Source organism: Sceloporus undulatus, chromosome 2 (assembly GCF_019175285.1).
Source record: "Sceloporus undulatus isolate JIND9_A2432 ecotype Alabama chromosome 2, SceUnd_v1.1, whole genome shotgun sequence".
Lineage (NCBI taxonomy): Eukaryota > Metazoa > Chordata > Lepidosauria > Squamata > Phrynosomatidae > Sceloporus > Sceloporus undulatus.
Window position 1 is genome coordinate 292,965,954 of NC_056523.1, and position 22,001 is coordinate 292,987,954.

The 22,001-nt window shown below is 39.6% G+C and overlaps 2 protein-coding genes across 2 annotated transcripts in view; one reads left to right on the forward strand and one right to left on the reverse strand.

Annotated features, from left to right (window-relative positions):
* THBS4 (thrombospondin 4) overlaps positions 1 to 22,001 on the forward strand; it is a 553,455-nt gene that overhangs the window by 76,948 nt on the left and 454,506 nt on the right. The window lies entirely within an intron of this gene.
* SERINC5 (serine incorporator 5) overlaps positions 7,596 to 22,001 on the reverse strand; it is a 69,551-nt gene continuing 55,145 nt past the window's right edge. Inside the window, exons 9-12 of the mRNA XM_042450127.1 lie at positions 18,647 to 18,713; positions 15,678 to 15,717; positions 10,299 to 10,446; positions 7,596 to 9,026 (exon numbers count right to left, since the gene is read on the reverse strand). Of these exons, the coding sequence (XP_042306061.1) occupies positions 8,879 to 9,026; positions 10,299 to 10,446; positions 15,678 to 15,717; positions 18,647 to 18,713 (403 nt within the window). The 3' untranslated portion in view covers positions 7,596 to 8,878. The remainder of the gene's footprint in view (positions 9,027 to 10,298; positions 10,447 to 15,677; positions 15,718 to 18,646; positions 18,714 to 22,001) is intronic.

Genomic DNA, 22,001 nt, shown 5'->3' on the forward strand with positions numbered 1-22,001 from the left:
ATTGCTACCAGTGGGATTGCTCAATAAAAAAGCAACTCAGGAAAAAGTGGGAAGCTATCTTTATCACCTTACAGTCTCTGACAATGTTAAAAGGGGATTAGACAAATCCATGGAGGGATAATGATATCAATGGCTAACTAGTTCCCAGGATGATAAACTACCACTGGGATAAAATCAGCATAACTTTGAATGCTCTTCTTCTGCCAAAAGGTGAAGGCCTTTAAGTGCAGACGGTCTTTTAATCTGAGTTGTGTTGTATTTGTAATTATGGCCTGGTACAGACAGGCAGTTTGTGACATCCTCACCGTAAACTAGGGCTAGCTGTGGCTGGGCATTTACATGCCCAGCAGCCCTAGTCCACGAGGACACTCTACACAGGTGGTGCCATGATGGTGCAAGCATCATGCACCGCCCAAATGGCGCAGGCAGGAAGTGATGCAATTGGGCCAATCACACCCCTTCCTGCTTTAGGCAGGTTTTTTTTGCTCCCAGGAGGGAGCGCATCATTGCTGCACCATTTGGTGGCTGCAGTAACGATGTGGAGCTAAAAGGGGCAGCACAGACCTGCCCGTCTGTCGAGCCTCTATTATTGTTATTTGTATATTTTAAGTGACTTTTTAAAATGGTTTAAAATAATGTAATAAATGTGGCTGTTTAATTTTTTTTAAGTGTTGTATCAGCCATACTTTTAATGGTGTTTATAGAATCATAGAAGAGATCCCAAAGGCCATTCGGTCCAACCTTCTGCCATGCAACATTCAAAGCACTTCTTACAGATGGTCATTCAGCCTCTGTTTAAAAATCTCCCAAAAAGGAGACTCCACCACACTCCGAGGGAGTGTCTTCCACTGTTGAACAGCTTTTACCTCAGGAGGTTCTACCTAATGTTTACATGGAATCTCGTTGCTTGTAGTTTGAATCCATTGCTTTGTGTCCTAGGGGGATATACAGTAAACCAGCACTTTGTGCTGGCCTGTGGGAGGACTCACGGTGGAGCTGTGATTCCTCCCCCAGGGTGCCATTTTGGCCTACACCCATTTACATGGCACACACCATGATGATACACCTCTGGTGCTGCATCTACACAATGCAGCGCCAAAGGGGCAGCATCATGCTGTGCTGCAGTGGATATGGCACCCTTTAGAGCGTGCAAGAAGGAGCTGAGTTCTGCTGCTCCTTTTTGCATCCTCTGAAGGCTGGATCAGGGCTGCGGCATGTGGTTGCCGCAGCCCCAATCTGTGGTGAAAAGGGGTAGCGTCTCACCACCCCTTCATTCCAATCTGTATAGCCCCCTAATCTCTGGAGCTTCAGAAAGCAACCTTGCTCCTTCTTCCGGATGACAATCCTTCAAATATTTAAACACGGCTATCATGTCAGCTATTCCCCAGGATAAAGATACCCAGCTCCCAAGTCTGCTCCTCATAGGGCATGGTTTCTAGACCTTTCACCATTTTGTTCACCCTCCTCTGGACATGCTCTAACTTGTTAATATCCCTTGAATTTTCTTGCCTAGAACTGAACACAGTATTCCAGGTGTGGTCTGCCCAAAGCAGAATAGAGACTACAATGGGCTGCTCCTTTCTGTCCTTTCGTCAGCAGGCCAAAACTTTTTTTTATTCAGATAAGCTTTTAGAATTGGGAAAGGTCTGTAAGTGTTGTATTGTTTTAAATTTCATTCTTCATTGTTTTTAAAATATTTTAGAGCGTATGTTTTTAATATAGTTCTTAGTTTAATTCAGTTTTAAAGTGGCTTTTTATATGTTTATAATTTTTTCATGAGTAAGCTGCCTTGAGTCCCAGATTTAGAGAAAAGATGCAATATAAATGAAGTTCACCATCATCATCCCTGTCGTTGTTGTCTTAATAAGCCATGTGCACAAATAAGTGCTGAAGGGCCCCATATACAAATGCCCATTATTGAACTACTATGGCCAGAAAAGCATAATAATGATGACAGAAATTCCATAGTTTTACCATGACAGCCTCTGTGAATCAAAACCAGACCTTTTCTGAATATCCAATAAGGTTTATATTAACCAATTCTGGGTCCTGTGAAATAAAACAATGCATAAATTAGCAAACAATGAGTACACAAGGGTCAGGGTAGGTTCAAAGCTAAGTGAATCCTTGGTTGCACGAGTTCAGTTAAAGTGAATAATTAGAACCAGGTGCTAAACTAATTAGGTGACTTTCGGCGGCCCCATCCTACAAAAGAAACAGAAACATTGTGAGTTTGACTTCAACATGTATTTGAATGAAAACACGCAGTGCCATGATTAATTAATATATATGAGGGCCTCAGAAAAGTTGTTGCTGTTCATCAGTCTAGATTAATTACAAAGAAAGCCAGATTAACATCCAAGGATCTGCCAGCCAGTCTCACTTTGGCTAATGTGAGTGGCCATGACTAGAAAAAGACTGGTCAAGAATGGTGTTCATGGTAAGATGTGCCAAGAACATTGCCATCTGTCTGAAGTTCAATAAAATATGATCTCCAAAGTTTCTGGAACAATGTTCTATTTTGGCCTCAGTGAGAAACATCATTGCTGCTCATTGCTAGACACTAAATCTAAAGGTTCCCATACTTTTTCAGACATGGTTTTTCACACATTGGCTGACATCCAGTTAGGGACTTATTGTGTGCCTTCTTGTGTTGTTGTAAGTGTGTAATTGTATGCCTTCAGGGCATTTCTGACTTAAGGCAATCCAATCATGGGGTTTTCTTGGCAAGATTTGTTCAGAGGGCTTCCTCTGAGGCTGAGATAATCTGACTTGCCTAGAATCACCAAGTGGATTTCCATGGCTGAGTGGGGATTCAAATGCTGATCGCTGGTCACAGTCCAGGACTCAAACCACTATGCTATGCTGGGATATATGCTTATGTCAGTCATACTAAACATGCAGGGTCAAAAAGTCACCATGTCACAAAAGATGTATTCTGCTGATAGCAGCAGAAGTGGAATTGTGCAGACAGCATGCTCCTCTGTGCCTTATCTTTGCACACTGCAATTGTACGTTGTGTGTTGCATTGACATATTGTGCACTGCAATTACACATCATGTATTAGAAAGAACTTCCTGACCATAAGAGCTGTTTGACAGTGGAACACACTGCCTCAGAGAGTGGTGGAGTCTCCTTCTTTAGAGGTCTTTAAACAGAAGCTGGATTGTCATCTGTCAGGGGTACTTTGATTCTGAGTTTCTGCATGGCAGGGGGTTGGACTGGGTGGCCCTTGTGGTCTCTTCCATCAAACAACAACAGCTAATAATTGACATGTATCATGCATGTTGCTGTTCTGCACAGAGGATGTGTAGCGCTCATGCAGCATATATCCATGTGTGGATACAGTATTTACACTACACCGAGGGGATGCTGGACTGCAGCCACTGACAGAATCAGTTGTGGATAAACTAATGTTAACAATGCCTAATTTTTAGTGTCTTTTGTTTAATCAGGTTCTTTATTGTTCTTTACCATTATGAAGTTAGATCAAGATCTAATTACATTTTAGGTTGGAAATACAGGACAATTCTCAAGTTTCACAGACTTTTTCTCACCCCTGTGTACTGGGCCATTACATCCAACAATGAAATTATGAATGTTGATTCCTTTTGCAGCTGTAGCATAAAGTTGTGGTCAAAACGTGAGTTCCTTCCAAAATCTGAGTCAAAACTCTCATCTGTAGGTATGAAAAACCAGTCAGTCAGCTGATGCCTTATTTAGATACTAGCTGAAATATACTTTGTGGGTCCATACTTGGTATCCTCAAAACCATCCATGTGCCCTTTTCTTTAATTATCAGGAATCTTACCAGCACTTTCTCCTAGAGCCCTCTCTTGTTTTCCCACCTTTTGTTTTTATTACTCTCAGGGATCTTAGCAGCTGTGCCTTGATCCTCTCCTGTTTTCCTGCCTTTGTTTCCTGTTTTAGGAATTTTAGCAGCAGTGTCGCAGAGAGCCTGCTCCTGTTTTCAAACCCTTTGTGAAAATTATTTCCCACTGAGTAATAGCCAGATCCCCTTTTTGTTGTGATTCTTGTTCCCTGTAGCCGTGAAATCTTTGTTATCTAATGAAAGCCCAAATGGAATGGCTAAACTAAACATCTATATATTCATATTGGACCATTTTAGTCAAAATGTTTACAGTTGGACTGTGATTTCCACCATTCCTCCCCACCTACTATGCCTGTTATGGCTGATGATAGCTGCACTCCATATCACACTCCTGATATAAATAAATGCAATAAAAAATTAGCAGATGAAGTTTCAAACAAACCAAAGTTTATTGTCGATTAAACAATTACATCTCAATATGCAATTACTCTTAGAAAAGAATGCTTTAAAAACATATACTGCTTGATTTACACTTCAGGTATCTCTCAAAATCTCAACTTAAAACACATACACACACAATATAGTTTTAAAATTTGCTACGAGATATACGTAAGACTCAAATGGAAACCTGTATCAGCTACAGTTGAGAATGAAACCCCCCCAGTAAGTTTATAAAACACCAAGATTGTATCAAAAGTTTTGTTTTTTTTAAAAAAACTGAATACACTTTTAAAAACCTATTTATGTAGAACATCCTATCCTATATTAATTCTTTAAAACTGATGTGAAAAACACTGTAAATAAAAAATAGAAAAGGAAGTATTATTTATTAAGGTAAAGTATTAAAAAGTTGGTAATATATCTCAAGGAAAAAAAGGCTGCTTGATGAGAGACCATGGCTACAAATCTGCCAGGAAGATTTATGCAAACCCTACTGAAAGGAATGGGAATGGAATGGATTCTGATTTCTTGGACAACTGCCATTCAATTCAATGGAAAATTGGGCTCCACACTTTGTTAACATTATGCTCTCAGACACTGCCAAGAAACATTTAGTAGAATGTTTAGTAGAATAAAAATAAGGTTTATTTGCAATCTTACATAATTTCCTTCAATAGATTTCCATAAAATTCTTGCTTTCCGTAGAATTTTTTGGTAAACAGGCAGCGGCTATGCTGCTGAACTCCAAACCCTCAACTAAATGATTGTTCTAAAAGAGGCATTCAAATGTTGTAAAGATTTAAAATTTGATAGTGCATAAGTTTTACACATCTTCTTTAAATGGCTTATGAATTACGGCAGTTAACACACTCCAATTGACTTTAGAGGGGAGAAAGCCAGTTGTAAGAGTCTATGAACATCCGGGTGAGATTGCTTGATAATGCACTAACTAGACAGATGTAGAAGAAAGTGTACCACATTACGAGCCACAGCTGTTAGTAAGGACCAAGGAATTTATGGCTTTTAAAAGCCATGTGGTAACATGAATAAGCGAACATGCTGATCCTCACTTATCACACAATAAAAATATCTATGCTACCTTTAGGCTCACTATATGCACAATGCATTTCTATTTGTAGAATTCTGTCCTTCAGATTTCAAAATACTAAGCTATATTATTAAGAAGGGAAGGGAATCAGTAGTTTATGAAATTCAGTACATTTTAAATTGTTCTTGGAGATTCCCTTTGGCAGAGTCATAACTGAGCACCACCATTTGATCTCTCTGTCTCTCTCTCTGACATTTCCAGTTACAATCCACTGCATTCAAGAATTCACTTTCTTTTCTCCAAAACATCAGAATACAAAGGCTAGAGAAGTCTCCAAGGAACAATTCTAGCAAGAACTAGAGATGATAAAGGTCAGTTTTGAACATTAGCACCATTCTTCTTCCTGAGCTTATGATGGCTCCCTTTGTAAGTGCACTCAAAAAAGGCAACACACTACTGTATATAAAAAGCCTTAAAGTTCTTCTGAGCTATACTTCTGAGCTATATACCACTCCCAAGTGTTTCAGAGACTAGAAAACCACACCAGTTTTCAAGAACATTTGACATTAAGACACTAAGGAGAGCTTCATAAGAACCTAGTACAGGCAGTCCAATACCCAAAAGTGAATTAAGGTCGCACAAATTAGAAAAGGCTTGCTTGGTGAAGCATATGTTTACTGATGAATATGCTATTAGAGGTATTTAATTTCCAAGCCAATATGGAGAGTAGTTTTCCAACAGATTTTCAGGAGTGTTGGTAGTGTGCTTTTCATTTAAATACTGTATAGTAATGAAATTTATTCTAGTTGTAAGAGTCTAGAAGTTCAGAGACTCTTACAACTGAATTGAATATTCTAATCAGTTGTGTTTAGACAGGCGTCACTAGCTCTGCTAAAAAACAAAACAAAACAAAAAAAAAAAACCAGAAATGGGCTTCTCTTTAACACCAATAGACTGTTTAGGGTGGCATTGCTCCTTCCTACTGCACAAGAATCGGTCTGTCTGTTAGCATTAGTACATGCAGTTACTAGCTCTGTAAAATCATTGTGGAAGAAAAATAAATTAATTAAGGAAATAAATAAATTGAGTGAGATAAAACAGCAAAGATTATACTGTCTGTTAGTTCTACCTTTGGTGGTGGTTAGAGAAAGCAACAAAAAAAAAATCATTGTTTTCGAAGCTGGAATTCTTCTATCGCCAAAACATAGTTGCCATTTCTAATTAGCAGGAAATACTAAATGAAGGCTGCTGCTGCAGTTAACACAAGACATAACCGATGCATGAGAACACCATCACATAGGTAGAAAACACCACCCCTAATAAGACACTTTAAAACTATCACACTACTTTGAACTATTTTTTTTGAAGATGGAAAGCTAGACACCACAGTTAATTCTCAGCAGAACATTTATACTAAATGATTGCTAATCACTTCTTTTGAGCTGACAGAATGCCATGCACTAAACATCACACCAAAGTAACGGTGTCTACCTAGCTAATAAGCTTACCTCCAAATCAACAATTAAAATCTTTTACAGTTCAGTCCTATGTTTACTAAGAATTGAGTAAGGGGGCCTTGCTTCCAGATAAGTGTGCCTAGGACTGCAGCCTTAGCGCTGCCTCAATGTTTATATGTATTTTCTTCCAATATTACTCTTCCTCACTAGAATATTAACTTTGATCCAGGACGTTGAAAAAAAAGGACTCTTTTTGCCTGGATTATGACTTGTAGTCCTCAAATCTTTCCAAAGTTCAGCTTCAGTTCTTAAGATGAATAGACTGAGACATAGCCTAACTGAGAGTAAAAAAGAAAAGAAAAGATGCAGTTCTCTGCCCCGACATTAAAATTGCAATGGGTTAAATATATTTTCCCCTTATAATCTCTATCTACAATTGCACTTTAAAAAAATTATATCACAACATGTTCATGGACAAAATCTGGAGTCACTGCCCGATACAGACAAGCCAAAATAAAGCTGCTTCGAGTCACTTTGGACGTATGCTGTTTAAATGATGCATGCGTACTAAGAATCTAGAAGCCGCGCCAAAGCCACAATCTAGTCCTTTGGCACAACTTCCAGACTCTTAGTTCGCATGCATCATTTAAACACATATGTCCAAAGTGACTCAAAGCAGCTTTATTTTGGTCTGTCTATATGGGGCCTAAGGCTGCATCTGTACTGTAGAAATAATCCACTATGACATTGCTTTAATTGCTGTGGCTCAATGCTATGGGATCCTGGGATCTGTAGTTTGTTTTGGTACCAGAGCTCTCTGTCAAGAGAAAGCTACAGATCTCACAAAACTACAATTTCCAGAATTTCATAGCATTGGGCCATGGCAGTTAAAGCAATGTCAAACTGGATTATTTCTGCAGTGCAAATGCAGCCTAAGAAGTGATGGATTAAATGAACCCAAAACAACCAATCCCCACCCAGGGAAAAAAGGTGAATATTCCAAATTACTCTTTAGGTAAGGTTACTCTGCAAAAAAAAAAAAGTTCACTTTGTTTGTTAGCAATAAATCCAACATTCTGGTAGTGGAACCTACTCCTCAGCTTGTCTACTTCCTTTAAAACTAACTCTAGGAGGTTTCCCCAGAGAGTTGGTTTTAAAGGTTCACCGATTTCCTCCTGGTTCCACTGGAATTTACTCTTCCACTAACCAAAATTCAGCCATACACCCTTCTTTTAGGTCCTACATATAATTTATTACATCACAATTTCAAGTAGATTGCAGATTCATTTAATAACCCTTCCAAAAAGGAGACTCTTCAGATTTACTAAGATAGACTTATTGATATGGACAGAACTCACGTTTTGTTGCTCATCAGTCCTTTCAGATGCATTTAGTCCCAGAGTGACTCATAATAGTTGTTAATTAATTGCACCAATCTTTACAGTGTTTCACATCCCAGTCATATTTTCAGGTTCCACATCATGTCACCCAATGATATATAAAGGTGCCTTTCATTAATACCATAAATAAATAGCTCTAGACCATAAACTCTTTTCTTCTACAATCCACATATGCAATAATTTACTATGAGCACCTAATACAGAAGAAAATACTCTTGAGCTGATGCTACGCCTACCTATGATGATATCTTCATCCCACTTTTAAGATTCATTTTATAATTCTAAACAAGTGTTTGTTTTATTGGGGAAATCATTAAAAGCTGGATATTAACACCTATGAGGACTATAAAATTAGTCCCAGCCAAATGAAGAAAACAGGAAAAGCTTTCTCCCTGTGAATAAAGAGGCATTTTGTATTTCACAGGAGGAACACAAAATAACTTTAAAGCATTTTAACTATTATGAGATATTTAATAACATTCATATTATTTGAGTTCTTAACTGAGGTGCCGCTTTTGAATTCAGGCTCTCTTAATTCAAACAATGCAAATAAATGTTTTTGAAAACAACCCCAAAGTATATAAACATATAAGTTTCATATAGAAGAGGGAGCAACAGCCTAACCATCAATGTCAGGACAGTCATTACACAAACTTGCTTCTCCATCCTCTAAACCACTGGTCTTGTAACAGAAGGAGGTTCACACCAAAAATTCTCTGGTTGGGCAGCAGAAAGGAGCTAGAAGAGTTAACAAATAGAGGAGGACACATATCCAGCAGGAAGCCATCTTAATCCAGAAGATAGACCAGGTTCCGGCAAAGAATTTTTCGATTGCAGCACTTTCATAACTACAATGATGAAAACAAGTAGGCATTAGCTGATTTCATAGAATCACACAGTCTTAGAGTTAGAAGGGACCACAAGGGCCAAACAATTGGGCCTCATGTTATGCAGAAATGCATGACTAAAGCATTCTGGAAAGATGTCCATCCAATCTCTGTTTAAAGACCTTGCTACACCCTGAAAGCATTCTAAAAGAAGGATGAGGCAGGGTTTGTTGAAGCCATGCTGATTTGTTCTCAGGCTTCTACTCCAACCCTAACCCCCATGTTTCATCATTCTAGCTAAACAATCTTATGTTTTCTTAGAAATATGCCAGTGTGCATAGGATTTGATTCCCATAGGATAGTACTGGGGAGCTTTCTACCAATTTAAGTGGAGCTGAAATTAGGCTCATGAATTACTGTAACATCCTAGTTCTTCCCTGGAACCTTAGATGGGGGCAGGGTTATCTCACTGGCTACTCTTCAGTCATCTATAAAGCAATCTTATTTAATAATGTCACATATTTTTAATAGAAATTCAGTAACACATTTCAGTTCTTTCAAGAACTTTGAGAGGAACACAGGAAGCTGCCTGATATTGAGTCAGACCTTGGATCCAAATAGCCCAGTATTATCAACTCTGACTGGTAGTGGCTTTCAAGGATTTAAGTCAGGATTCTTTCTTAGTCCTACCATTCCTACTGATTCCCATCCCACTCTGCTCAGCTTCAAAATCAGTCAGGTTAGTGCGTATGCAGAATGGGCTGGTGCTATTTAGAGTTGTATAGTGAATGTTGTTGTTGCTGTACACCTTCAAGTTGTTTCCAAATTATGGCAACCCTAAGGGGACCCTAGCATGGGGTTTTAATGGCAAGTGTCTTCACAGGAGGTTTGTCATTGCCTTCCCCTAGGGCTGAGAGGATGTGACTTGCCCAAGTTCACCTAGTGGGTTTCATGGCCAAGCGGGGAATTGAATCCTGGTCTCCAGAGTCATAGCCCAACACTCAAACTATTATGCCACTGGCATACAACTGTAGCGATTTGTTAATTTGTAATACAAACATTAGCAATAAAACATTGGCTGGCATTCACAATCTAAATTATGAATACATAACCTAGAGTTACACATTCGTAATCAATTCATATTGATGATCCCTACATATTGATAATCCTCTTGCCTAAGGCCACCTAACGAGTTTGCAAGCCAGTGGCAACCATTAACTACAAACACCCTATCTTGCACTAAAAAGCCATTATGCTACATCAGCCCAATGCCATTTTGAGAAGAGCACTTACTGGAACCAGTGTGTAACAGTCATCATCACATAGAGAGAAGCTAGGAAGAACACAAAATGGAAATATGCGTAGCTGTATACAGTGCCCTTCTTTTCATCATAAATTACTTTCTGGCCTCCTCTTCTGCTAGCAGGCTCTTCAACATCAGCTGTGTAGACAAAAATACAAAAAGAAAGATCCGGGTTTGCTTCAGTGCCTAGAATACCATTACTACATGTTCACTTTAATGAAGTTAACCATCAGAATGCCAGCTCAAGAAGCATGCAATACTCTTTAAGACAATACTGAGATGCAGGCTTTTGATATGCACTTTATTGTTGTCAGGTGCCTTCAGGTCATTTCCAACTTATGTTGACCCTAAGGTGAACCTATCATGGGATTTTCTTGGCAAAACTTGTTCAACAGAGGTTTGCCTTCAAGTAGTTTCTGACCTATGTTGACCCTAAGGCCCTATTACTGGTTGTTGCTGTTTTTTTTTGGCAGAATTTGTTCTGAGGGGGTTTGCCCTTGCCTTCTTCTGAAGCTGAGAATGTGACTTGCCCAAGGTCACCTACTAGGTTTTCATGGCCAAGTGGGGACTCGAACCTTGGTTTCCCAGTGTCCCTAGTAAAACACTCAAACCACTACACCATGCTGGCTTACTGAAATCTAAGTCAATTAGATTTAAAATTCACATCCCTAAAGAAGACATGAATATGTGAATTGGCCCAGTTATTGTGTATAAAGAAGAATTAAGGAGAATTTACGGTAGTCTGTAATCCTATACAGTGGGCCCAGTATCCAGTGGGATTTGTTTCCAGGAAACCCCACCATCACCCCATGGATAACAAATCCATGGATGCTCAAGTCCTATTAAATACAGTGGTGTCCATTATATAAAATGGCCAATTCAAGGTTTGCTTTTTGAAATTTATATATTTTTAAATATTTTCAAACCATGGATGCATGAATCTATAGATAAAAAATCAGTGAATATGGAGGGCTGACTGTACACACTTATGATGGGAGCAAGCTCAATTAAAATCAGTGGAGCTCTGAAGGAACAAAACAGATCTCCCAGGAAATATTATGCAAATCAGAATACCAACATTAATTTACTTTCCTTCTTTGTTAACGAATCTCTTTTGGTGCACAGAAAAGAATGTATATGACATTCTTTTCTGTTGCTGCACCCTGGTTGTGGATGGCCTGTCTCAAGATATCCCTTTTGCTTCTTCTTGGTGACACTGTATATAAAACTGAAGAGGTTGTTTCTTAGACAAGCCTCTGGACTGCTGGAAATTTGAGGTTATTACTGCTGACTCAGGTGTGAAATAGACCAGCATAAAAGGGCTTCCGGGCATCTTGGGACCGTGGTGTACAGATGACATGTGCCCTCAAGATGCCCAGAAGCCAGCTTCAAGCCACCTAGCTGCCCATACATGGGCATGCCACCAGAGCACCTTAAAGCGAACTTCCAGCCACGGTGAGGAGGAAAAGCTGGCTTTTTGCCAGCACAAAAAGGAGTGGCTGTTTGCTGCTTCTGTTTTGGTTGGCATAAAGGTGGATTGGGGCTGTGGCATGCAGTTGCTGCAGCTCCACTATGCCTTCAGAAGGCCTCCAGGGCAGTCTATTTCACCCCTTAGTTTTGCTCCTGAGTTCCCTAATTCAGGACATTTTTTTAGAAAACTGTCACTCTTTTTCTTATTGCCCCTCCCCCACTATATTGAATGTTTTTAACTACAGTGGTGCCTCGGGTTACGAAATTAATTCGTAACGCGGCCGCTTTCGTAACCCGAAAAGCCTTCGTAAGCCGAATTGCCATAGGCGCTAATGGGGAAAAGCCGCGATTCCGTGCGAAAAAGCCGAAAAAAGCACCAAAAGTTTTTTCGTAACCCGAAAAAACATTCGTAACCCGAAACAATAATTCCCTATGGGATTTTTTCGTATCCCGAAAATTTCATAACCTGGGTATTTCGTATCCCGAGGTACCACTGTACTGCTGTTGATACATTGATGAGCTTGATTTCAAACTCCCTTTGCCAGCATTTCCACCAGTGTGAAATATAGTGGAGTTGCTGAGGTTGGTGTCACCTGATGCAGGACCCAGAAAGGGCTGCGAAGGGGGCAGCAGACATCTCTTTGGGGTATTATCTGGTGTGGGCCACACACCCTGCACCCTTTAGTAATGTCTTCTTTTTTGTTCCATGTGTAGGCAACTACATATTAAGGTAAGAAGAGGTATTTAAATAAGAAGAAAAATCAGAAATACAAGAGAACTAAGGTTGTAATACTATACACATGTATCTGCTAGAAAAGTCCTATTGAATTCAATGGTGCTTACCTCTGAATAGACTCTATAAGACTTCACTATAAGTCAACAGTTTATGTGAGAGGCTAGGTAGGTACATGACACTGAAGGCATCTGAGACTGAGGAATTATGTGGTGTTAGCTTATTCTGAGAACTGTGGTATTAAATCAGGCTTACTGTATATACTCATATATAAGTCTAGAAATTTTAGTCAAAAAATTGACCCAAAAAATCTGAATCAACGTATCCATGGGTCAATGTACGTTCTGTACTTTAACTCTCTCTCTCTCTTTTTTAAAAAAGGAGCCATCCACTGATGAAAGGCAAGAACATAATCTGTCCTGGAAGCACTGACCCTTCTCTACTCTCTCATTCATCCAGCGTTTAATGTGAGCACAGTTATGCTTGCTGGAATTTTGTAAATTCTTTGACATTTTTTCCCCTTTGCTTCATCCTTTAGATCTTTTGCCCCTAAGTTTTATCCTTCACTTATCCATGAGTCATATCAAAATCCATAATTTTGGCCCCCAAAACCTGCCCTCAACTTATACAAGTCCTATTAAAACAGTGGTGTCCATTATATAAAATGACAAATTCAAGGTTTGCTTTTGGAAATTTATATATTTTTGAAATATTTTCAAACCATGGATGCATGAATTTATAGATAAAAAGTCAGTGAATATGGAGGGCTGACTGTTGACATATAGTCAAATATATACAATGATTCTATATGTTGCTGTATATTCCTTGAACGGTAGTCTACAGGCTATATCAACTTCATCTGTAATTAAGATGAAAGTTATATTCATGATCATTTTATTTTACAGTCAGCTTCATCAGCTTCCCATTATTCATTTACTTTTGTCTTCTGCCTCAGAAACACAAGATATTTTATACTGAATCTGACCATGGTCTCTTAAAACCCTATATTGCGTACCCAAGGGATGAGCAACTTCAGAAGGCTTGTCTTCCATCCTCCTCAAAAACGGTGAAGTCTACAGCAGCCACTTTCAGCAAAAGTGGATGTGACAGAAAGCTCACACCTGTCTTCTGAAATATGGTGTTGGGCCAAATGAAGATATGAATGAATTTCCTCTAAAAGAAGGTGTCCACACCTGCATTTTATTTTAGAGGAAAATCACATCCCCTGAAGATGTGGTTTTCATTCTGGTTTATTTATTTACTTTGGAAATAGGGAGGAGAATTCTGTGGGCTACAAAATGTCCTTTGGGATGTGGCATGTGATTCCCACCTTGATCTGCAATTATCTGTAGCAGCTCTCTAAAATTTCACATACGGATCTATGTAGCTCAACAAAGAGATAGCAGAGATTTGAAGTTGCAGTATTTTTACAAATGTAATACATGTGCTTTGTCACTCCCTCACCAAAATGCTCCTTGCCAATTTGATGGCAAAAGTTATGGAGGCCACTTCCTGAGCTGTACTAGAGGTGATTTTTACTATTAGAGCATTCCTCAAAGAATCACAAATTACACATTTCTAACACACTGACAACATTGCTCAGCCCAAGGTTGGGGAAATGTATATGCAATCGAAGTTCTGCACAAAGCATGGACAGGCCAGAACATTTTAAGTTCTGCTTAGACCAGCAGCCTTAACCAGCACAGCCAATAGTTAATTGAGAGCTGTAGTTCAGTCTCTGAAGGGTCATATGCATCCTCTGTACCTTGCATAAAGCTTGGTATTGCTGCTGTCCTGCCTTACATAGTTCCCTATTATAGAGTGTTTGCAAAGACCTCAATTTCTCTTCACAGTAGAGAAATTCACAACAAAACTGTTCAAGATAGTAGTAACATATTCCAATACTCACCCCTACTCCCCACCCAACATGAATTATTGGCAAATAAAAAGAATGGGAGCAGCATAAGAACAGAACTGATATGTATACAATGGAAGTTGCCACAAAAGTACAATCTATCACAGTTCATTCTAGGGGGAAATACACCACAGAAACATATGACAGGAAAACTAAGACACATGCCATTTTCCATCCACAGATATGCTGTTTTAGCTGTGCCTATAATTAACAACCCTGTGATTATAATTTCTATTTTAAGTTACATGTCTCTCTTCTGGTGCGATTATATACTTTCCACAGAAAGCACAGCTATCTAAAAAAATAAAAAATACAGCTGTGCTTTGAGCAGATTTAACTGAGTGAAGTTAAGATATAGTGTTATTAATATCTATGCATTTTTGGTTTTAAGAATGTTTACATGCATTTCAGGCACTCTGACAGTGTTGCTATAAACCACAGGATTTGCATTACAGACATTATTTACAAGACAAGTCACGCTCTTGCTTCTAGCTAGGGAGACTCAGTTATTGCTATCTACAAGATGCATAAAGTTCTCAGAGTAAATCTGGGTAGAAACAATTCAGCTACTCATTTCTCAACTGTCACTGTCCATCAGTGGAGAGCATAAATGGATACTGCCCATCCCAGTAGGCAAGTATTGGACTGAGGATTAAATAGGATATACATGGGCCCAAACAGAAAGGCCAAAATAAAGCTGATTGGGTCACTTTGGAGGTATGCTGTTTAAATGACACATGCATCTTAAGAGGCCAGAAGCTGAGCCATAGCAGCACTCCAGTCCTTAGAACTGGAGCGTGGCTTTGGTGTGGCTTCCGGCCTCTTAGGATGCATGCATCATTTAAAAAGCATACCTCCAAAGTGACCCAAAGCAGCTTTATTTTGGCCTGTCTGTTTGGGTCCACATATGTCCTAACCCCAAAAGCTGATTTAAGTCTCCCATGAAGATTATGAATAATAATTTTATAAGAATTTTAAATGAAATTATATTTCCTATGCCCAAGATTTTGCCAATTTTCATTAAAAAAACAACAACAAATAACAATTTTGCAGACTTCAGTGATACTGTTTAAAGGTTAAAGTTTAAAAAAGGAAAATGGAGGCAGGCTTCTAAAAATCATACCAAAACATCCAAAGCAACAAATGTAGGCAAGAACTTAGCATGTGGTGCACACATAAAAGCTGCCCACCCTTTTGTAAATATTGCAAATCTGTTTGAAATTAAAATTGCATGGGTGAATGAACCCTTACCATCTTCATCTGGAGAACAGCAAAAGCAGCAGCGAGCTATCTAAAGAACAAAAAACAAAAAGGGTTCATTTACCAGGAAAGAAAGCAACAGAAATGAAAGCTGCATTTTCTAAAATAAAAAGTTAATTGTTGCATAATTTTGAACCATACTAAGGGACTTTCATTTTAAAAAATACAGAAGTTAAAATATTCTGAACTTTAAGCTTGAGTTCAGAAATCATTGCTAGAAAGTAAGCACAATCTAATAATACAATATATTGATTTTCAAAGCACAACAGTATATTGTATTTAAAAGTGATCAAGTAGTTTAGATTCTTCTTTATATAAGGTAAACAGTAAATTACCAAGAAAAAGATTTAGATATTTTAGTTAGGATATTAAAATTTCATGTTGTGATTTGATACATTTTCACTTTCAATACCAATTAATTCTTTGCTGGAAACACATGAATTTTCTTTTATCTATATTAACCTATATTAATATAAAATATCTTTGGAAGACATATTTGAACTTGATCACAAATTCTGTCAAAAGCAAAAAATTTCAATGCATTTTATCAGTGCAGAATAATGAGGTTTTTGTATGGTTTGGCATAGCTGTTCCTTTGCATTTTAAATTGTTAAAATAAAAAGGGATTGTCTTCTAATTCTATGACAATACCAAAACGGTAATGCATAAACCATTACATCTATCAGATATTCAGGACTTGCAAATTCTTGGGAGATGCAATTAGCAATGCTGACATGCATGTAAACAGTTCTCCATAACATGGGTAACAGTCTTTAGTTTGGATGCAAGAGAGACTCTCTATGCAACAGATACAGTTGGAGAATTATGTTTACATTTCTAATCACAAGACAAAAGGCCCTCTATCATGGGAAAGAATGAGACATACAATCAGTTGCCTGCTGTTAGCCTTTTCTTTATGTTCCCACACAATGTTTCTTGTAGTGCTCTTTAAAAGCAAATGATCTACAAGTAATTCTATTATGTTACATTATAGTGCAGCGTCGTGAGCTCTCTCATGCAACAAGGAATGTCTCCTCAGACAGAATACATCTGTGTTGTCTCTTGCACAGTAAAAGAAGAATCAACAAACTAAGAGGCCTTCCCGACCTTGCTGTTTGCCGAGTGACAGGCATGCTAAATTGCATGCCCAGTGGTGTAGACTGGTGCTAGTCCAAATGAACTAGGGAGGTCGAAACTGGCAGTGGAACGATGGCGAGCACTGAGCCAGATACATTTGTGCCAAAGCCTGAGAAGTGCTGCTTCTTTGAAGCACTTCCTTGGCTGGCAACTTGCTCTATAGCAGCTGGAGAGGATGCCATCTGGAACTGTCTTAGCTTGAACTGATTTCAGACCTTCCACTAGTGCAACCAATTTGGCACACAGGAACACACTAAAAGCAAATCCTTTTTTTTTTTAATGTGGAGGTGCCAGAAATATTTGAGTTGCACTGGAAACCATGTAAACAATGGAAGGAAGCATGTAAGCAGTGCATAGGATATATTTACCATATTCCTAACTAAACTTGTTTCAATTGCTCTTTTGTGTATAACACTGGAGATTAATACATCTTATCCCCAATGGGATAAAGGCACATTTATTTTTAAAAGAGGTTTTATCGCATTCACCTGTGACAGGGTGAATGCATCCCGTATACATCCTGGATGCTAAACGGGTTTATTCTGTAGCTTTTCAAGAATGGGATTTTACCATTCTGGAAAAGGCATGGGATAAGCCTGGCTGGCATCCAGGCTGTAAACAGGATGCATCTGCCTGCCCACAGGCAAATGCAATAAAACCTGTTTTAAAAGTAAATGCATTAAAAGAGTGTGCTAATCTCCTAAACCTGGAGCTATCCCAATGTGTTTGACAAGATGAGGCTTTTCCATTGTGCCCCAGCACTGGAGCTTTCTGACACATCACAAAATCGCCACAGTAGGTTATATATCTGTATGTAGACTGCAATTATTGCAAGACATTCACAGTTCATTGTCAGCGACTAGTTGAAAGTCTAAATACTGAAATCTAAAACTTGATAACATCTTGCAAGAAAAAAGCAAGTAAGTTGCAAGCTCTTCAAGATGGCTGAAGCAGAAGCAGGACACACAGAATGCTAACACTTGGGTCATCCGCACTGACCAAATAAAGCAGCTTCTAACCGCTTTGAAGCCTGGGTGTTTAAGCAACACAAGAAATGAAACTGGGTGGAACGTGAAAGGAAGCCGCGCTCCGGGGCTAAAAACTGGAGCAAAAAGAAGCTGTGATACTCCAGCTTAAGGTGGAAAATATGCATCATCACACCAACATATAAACAGCCCAACACCTGTACGGGACTGCAGCAAAGCAAAAACAAGATCTCCAATAATGCAATGGATATCATACACAAACCAGACAGTCCAACAAGGGGGTATGGGGTGAAGGGGGCATGTATGGAAGGACTCCATGTTTGTGCTTTGCCAAAGTATCACTGATGCACTGTACAGGCAGTGCATTACAAAAGAATCTGGGCGGGAAGAAGGAGGTAACTGGAGGCTGCAGGTGGTGTGTTTGTGTGATGCTGCACACGCAAGGTGGGGATGCAAGGGGGAAAAAAACATGCAGCGCAGCTTGATGTTGTGTGGTGCAGTCAGCCTATAGGTGTTCAGCCCACCTTAGTAGCGGGCCGCGCAGACAGCCAGGTTTCGACGCACTTTCAGAAAACCCAGGAGCAAGCCACTTTTTCCTGCTCATTTGTTCCGGTCCACTTGATCACATTCTAAGGACATACTGAGAGTACTTTGAGTTGCTGGACAGAATTAGAATGTAGGAATTCTTTTCTAAGCTAATTTAAGCATGCAGAAATACAGGAGGGTGGGGACAAATGGACAGGTGGTTGAGAGGAACAAGATCATAGACGACCCCATCAAAGTAAGTCTACACATCACTGAAAAAAGACTGAAGTACAAAAGCAAATGTTGGCTTACTTCAGTTTCGGGTGTTGCATATATTCCTCTCAGTGCTTCAGAGCTTGCACGTGTTGTTGAGGTCAAGCTAGAAACAAACAGGAAATTCATCAGTGGAACAAGTCATTCTTTGATGCTCTTTTGTTAAAGACACTAACACTAGGGAATGTCTTATTTTTGGACAATATTGGTCCTAAATGAATTAAGGAGTACAGAGTGAACCATAAAGATCTAAGAGACGTTTTCCTTGGAATCTGGCTCTTTTGTACAAAATAAATTCAGATGTTTCTGCAATTAAGCACATCTGCAAAAACAGTATTACCGAAATGATCCAAAGGAAACGCTATATAACAAATTGTTCTACAGGAGTGTAAAAGAGATTAATATGTTACTCGGTGCCTCCACAGATAAAACTACTACTTCGCAAAACTAATTTGTATGAATGCAATGGCTGAAACAAACATGTCAAGAAATAATGGCTGTATTAAGGGATGCTACCTCCTCTATTAAGCAATATCACAGGGGATTTTCCAGGCAGAACATTTTATGAGCAAATGAACAGAATTCACACATATGTCCTCACCACTGAGGAACCTCTTTCAGATACAGGCCTGAATTCAATTTCAGAAAAGGTCTGGGAAGTTGTGTTACAGTAGTGGGTATGGCCAGAGGCAAAAGGGTAGAAGCAAAAATAGCCAGTATATTTTAGCGATAACTTTTTACCACTAGTAGCTAAACTTTAATAGAGGAATTTCAGAATTGGAGCTAAAAAACTATGGGGGGTTGGTGGAAATTATCAAACAGCGGCAACATGGTGAAAGAGGATGGGCTTCTTGGAAAACTGGGATGCCAGCAAGGCTGGCTTTGGTCTTAAGTTTTCCAGCCCTGTAGGTAGAAATACAGACTTTGGACAACTTTTCAGCCATTTTTCACCCATTCATTCTAAAGGGAAGGCAAAAATGTATACCGATTATATCAGAAAAAAGGTCTTAGGAAAAATAATGATAATAATAATAATAATACATTTATATCCCGCTTTTTGTTACCACAATCAAAGTGGTGTACAACCTTTAAAAAATACAACAATATATACAATTTCCGCCCCCTTAAAAAAGATTAAACAATTCTATCCATTAAAATTACAGACAATAAAATCTAAAAATAATAGTACAATAATAGAATAACGGTGGGCAGAGTCTTCACTTGTATATGTCTGTAGGGAGATCTTTACGTGGCCGGGTTCTATTCCGGGAAGGCCTGCCAAGAGACAGCTTTCTTGAACTCTCTAGGTTGGTAATTTGATGGATCTCGTCCAGCTGGCCATTCCATAAAGTGGGAGCGATCGCGGAAAAAGTCCTCTAGGAGGTCGCCGTCAATCTGGTCTTAGTGGACTGCAACAAATTCCTTCCAGAGGATCTGAGTGCACAGGGCGGATTATACGGAAGGAGGCAATCCCTTAAATAGGTTGGGCCAAAGCCATGGAGGGCTTTAAAGGTAATGACAATCACTGTGGAGTGATTTCAATATTGATGTAATATGGTCACTCCTAGTTGTTCCTGTAATCAATCTGGCTGCCATATTCTGTACCAGTTGAAGTTTCCGGACTAGGCACAAGGGTAGCCCCATGTAGAGGGCATTGCAAAAATCAAGTTTTGAGGTTACCAGTGCATGTACTACAGTTTCGAGGTCACCCAGCTCCAGGAAAGGAAGCAGCTGATGTATTAGCTGGAGCGGATAACAGGCACTCTTAACCGTTGCATTCACCTGATTTCTCATCTGAAGCAACGAGTCGAGAAGCACCCCTAAGCTGCGAACATAGTCCTTTGAGGGGGGCATGAACCCCTCTAGGACTAGAGGTTGCAGCCCGATACCTGGTTTGGGGGCCCCTACCGTAAGTACTTCCATTTTGTCTGGATTCAGCTTGGGCTTGTTTTCCCTCATTCAGTCCATTACTGTTGCAAGACATTGATTGAGGGGAGAAATGCCATCTGTCATCACTGCTGATGACCGAGACATGGAGAAGTATATTTGGGTGTCATCAGCATACTGATAACACCCAGCTCCATGTCGACGGATGATTTCTCTCAGCGGCTTCATATAGTTGTTGACTAACATCGGGGACAGGATGGCACCTTGAGGGACGCCGCAATTAAGCTCTGTTTTTGAAGAGCAACTGTCTCTGAGCATCACCCTCTGGAATCTACCTGAGAGGAAGGAACGGAACCACTGCAAAGCAGTGCCTCCAATTCCTACCTCTCTCAGGCGTTCCAAGAGGATGTTGTGGTCTATTGTGTCAAATGCCGCTGAGAGGTCTAATAGCACCAGCAGGGTCACACTTCCTCTGTCAATGCTTAGACAGAGGTCATCAGTTAAGGCGGCCATGGCAGTCTCCACCCCATATCCTGTCCTGAAGCCAGTTTGAAATGGATCTAGAAAATCGGCTTGATCCAAGACCACTGTGAGCTGAAAAGTGACAGCCCTCTCAATCACTTTACTCAAAAATGGCAGATGGGAAACAGGCCTATAATTTTTCATGTCCAGGGGATCCAGGGAAGGTTTTTTCAGAAGCGGTCTAACAACCACTTTCTTTAAGACAGATGGTACATAACCCTCCCTAAGGGATGCATTGATGACATGTCTAAGAAATGCCATCAAGGCATCAAGTTCCCTCACCACCCTAAACAGCTTTGCTGGATGAGACTTTGCAAACGCAATGCAAGCAGACAAGGCAGATCTCCTCGTTGCTTTTATTGCCTCTCTATAAGAATAAAGAAATTTCTTATGACGAGTTCTGTCAGATAAGAGTCCAGGTGAGTGCCATTTGAGCTCTAGTCGTTGTCCCACCCGCTTCACATTCTTCAGCTCTGTGGTATACAATTCAAAGCAGGTAGGAAAGGACATCTGGGAGCAATTGTGTCAATATCCCTGGTAAGATCAGTGTTCCATGTGTTCACCAGAGCTTCAACAGAATCCCCGGTATTATCAACCAACAAACCCTCTAGGGCTTTCTGGAATCCAATTGGTTCCATTTGCCTTCGAGGGTGGACCATTCTAATAGGTCCTCCACCCCCAGGGAGACAGACAGTGGCTCTTACTGGAATTATGCGTATTCTTGCATGTCAGCAGGTTGGATGAGATGGCCCTTGTGTCTCTTCCAACTCTGATTCTATTGTTCTATGTTTCTATGAAACAACCACTATGTGGAACATTCTGATGTATAGGCACTTGTGGTTATTTCTGTTATGGATAGGCAGTGTATAACAGAATTATAACAGCTCCTCTTACCTGACTGAAATTAAACCATACCATTATTGTACCACCAGCAGTTTGGAATGCTACTGCTACATTGACCCCAAAATACAGATAGAGTCCTCCC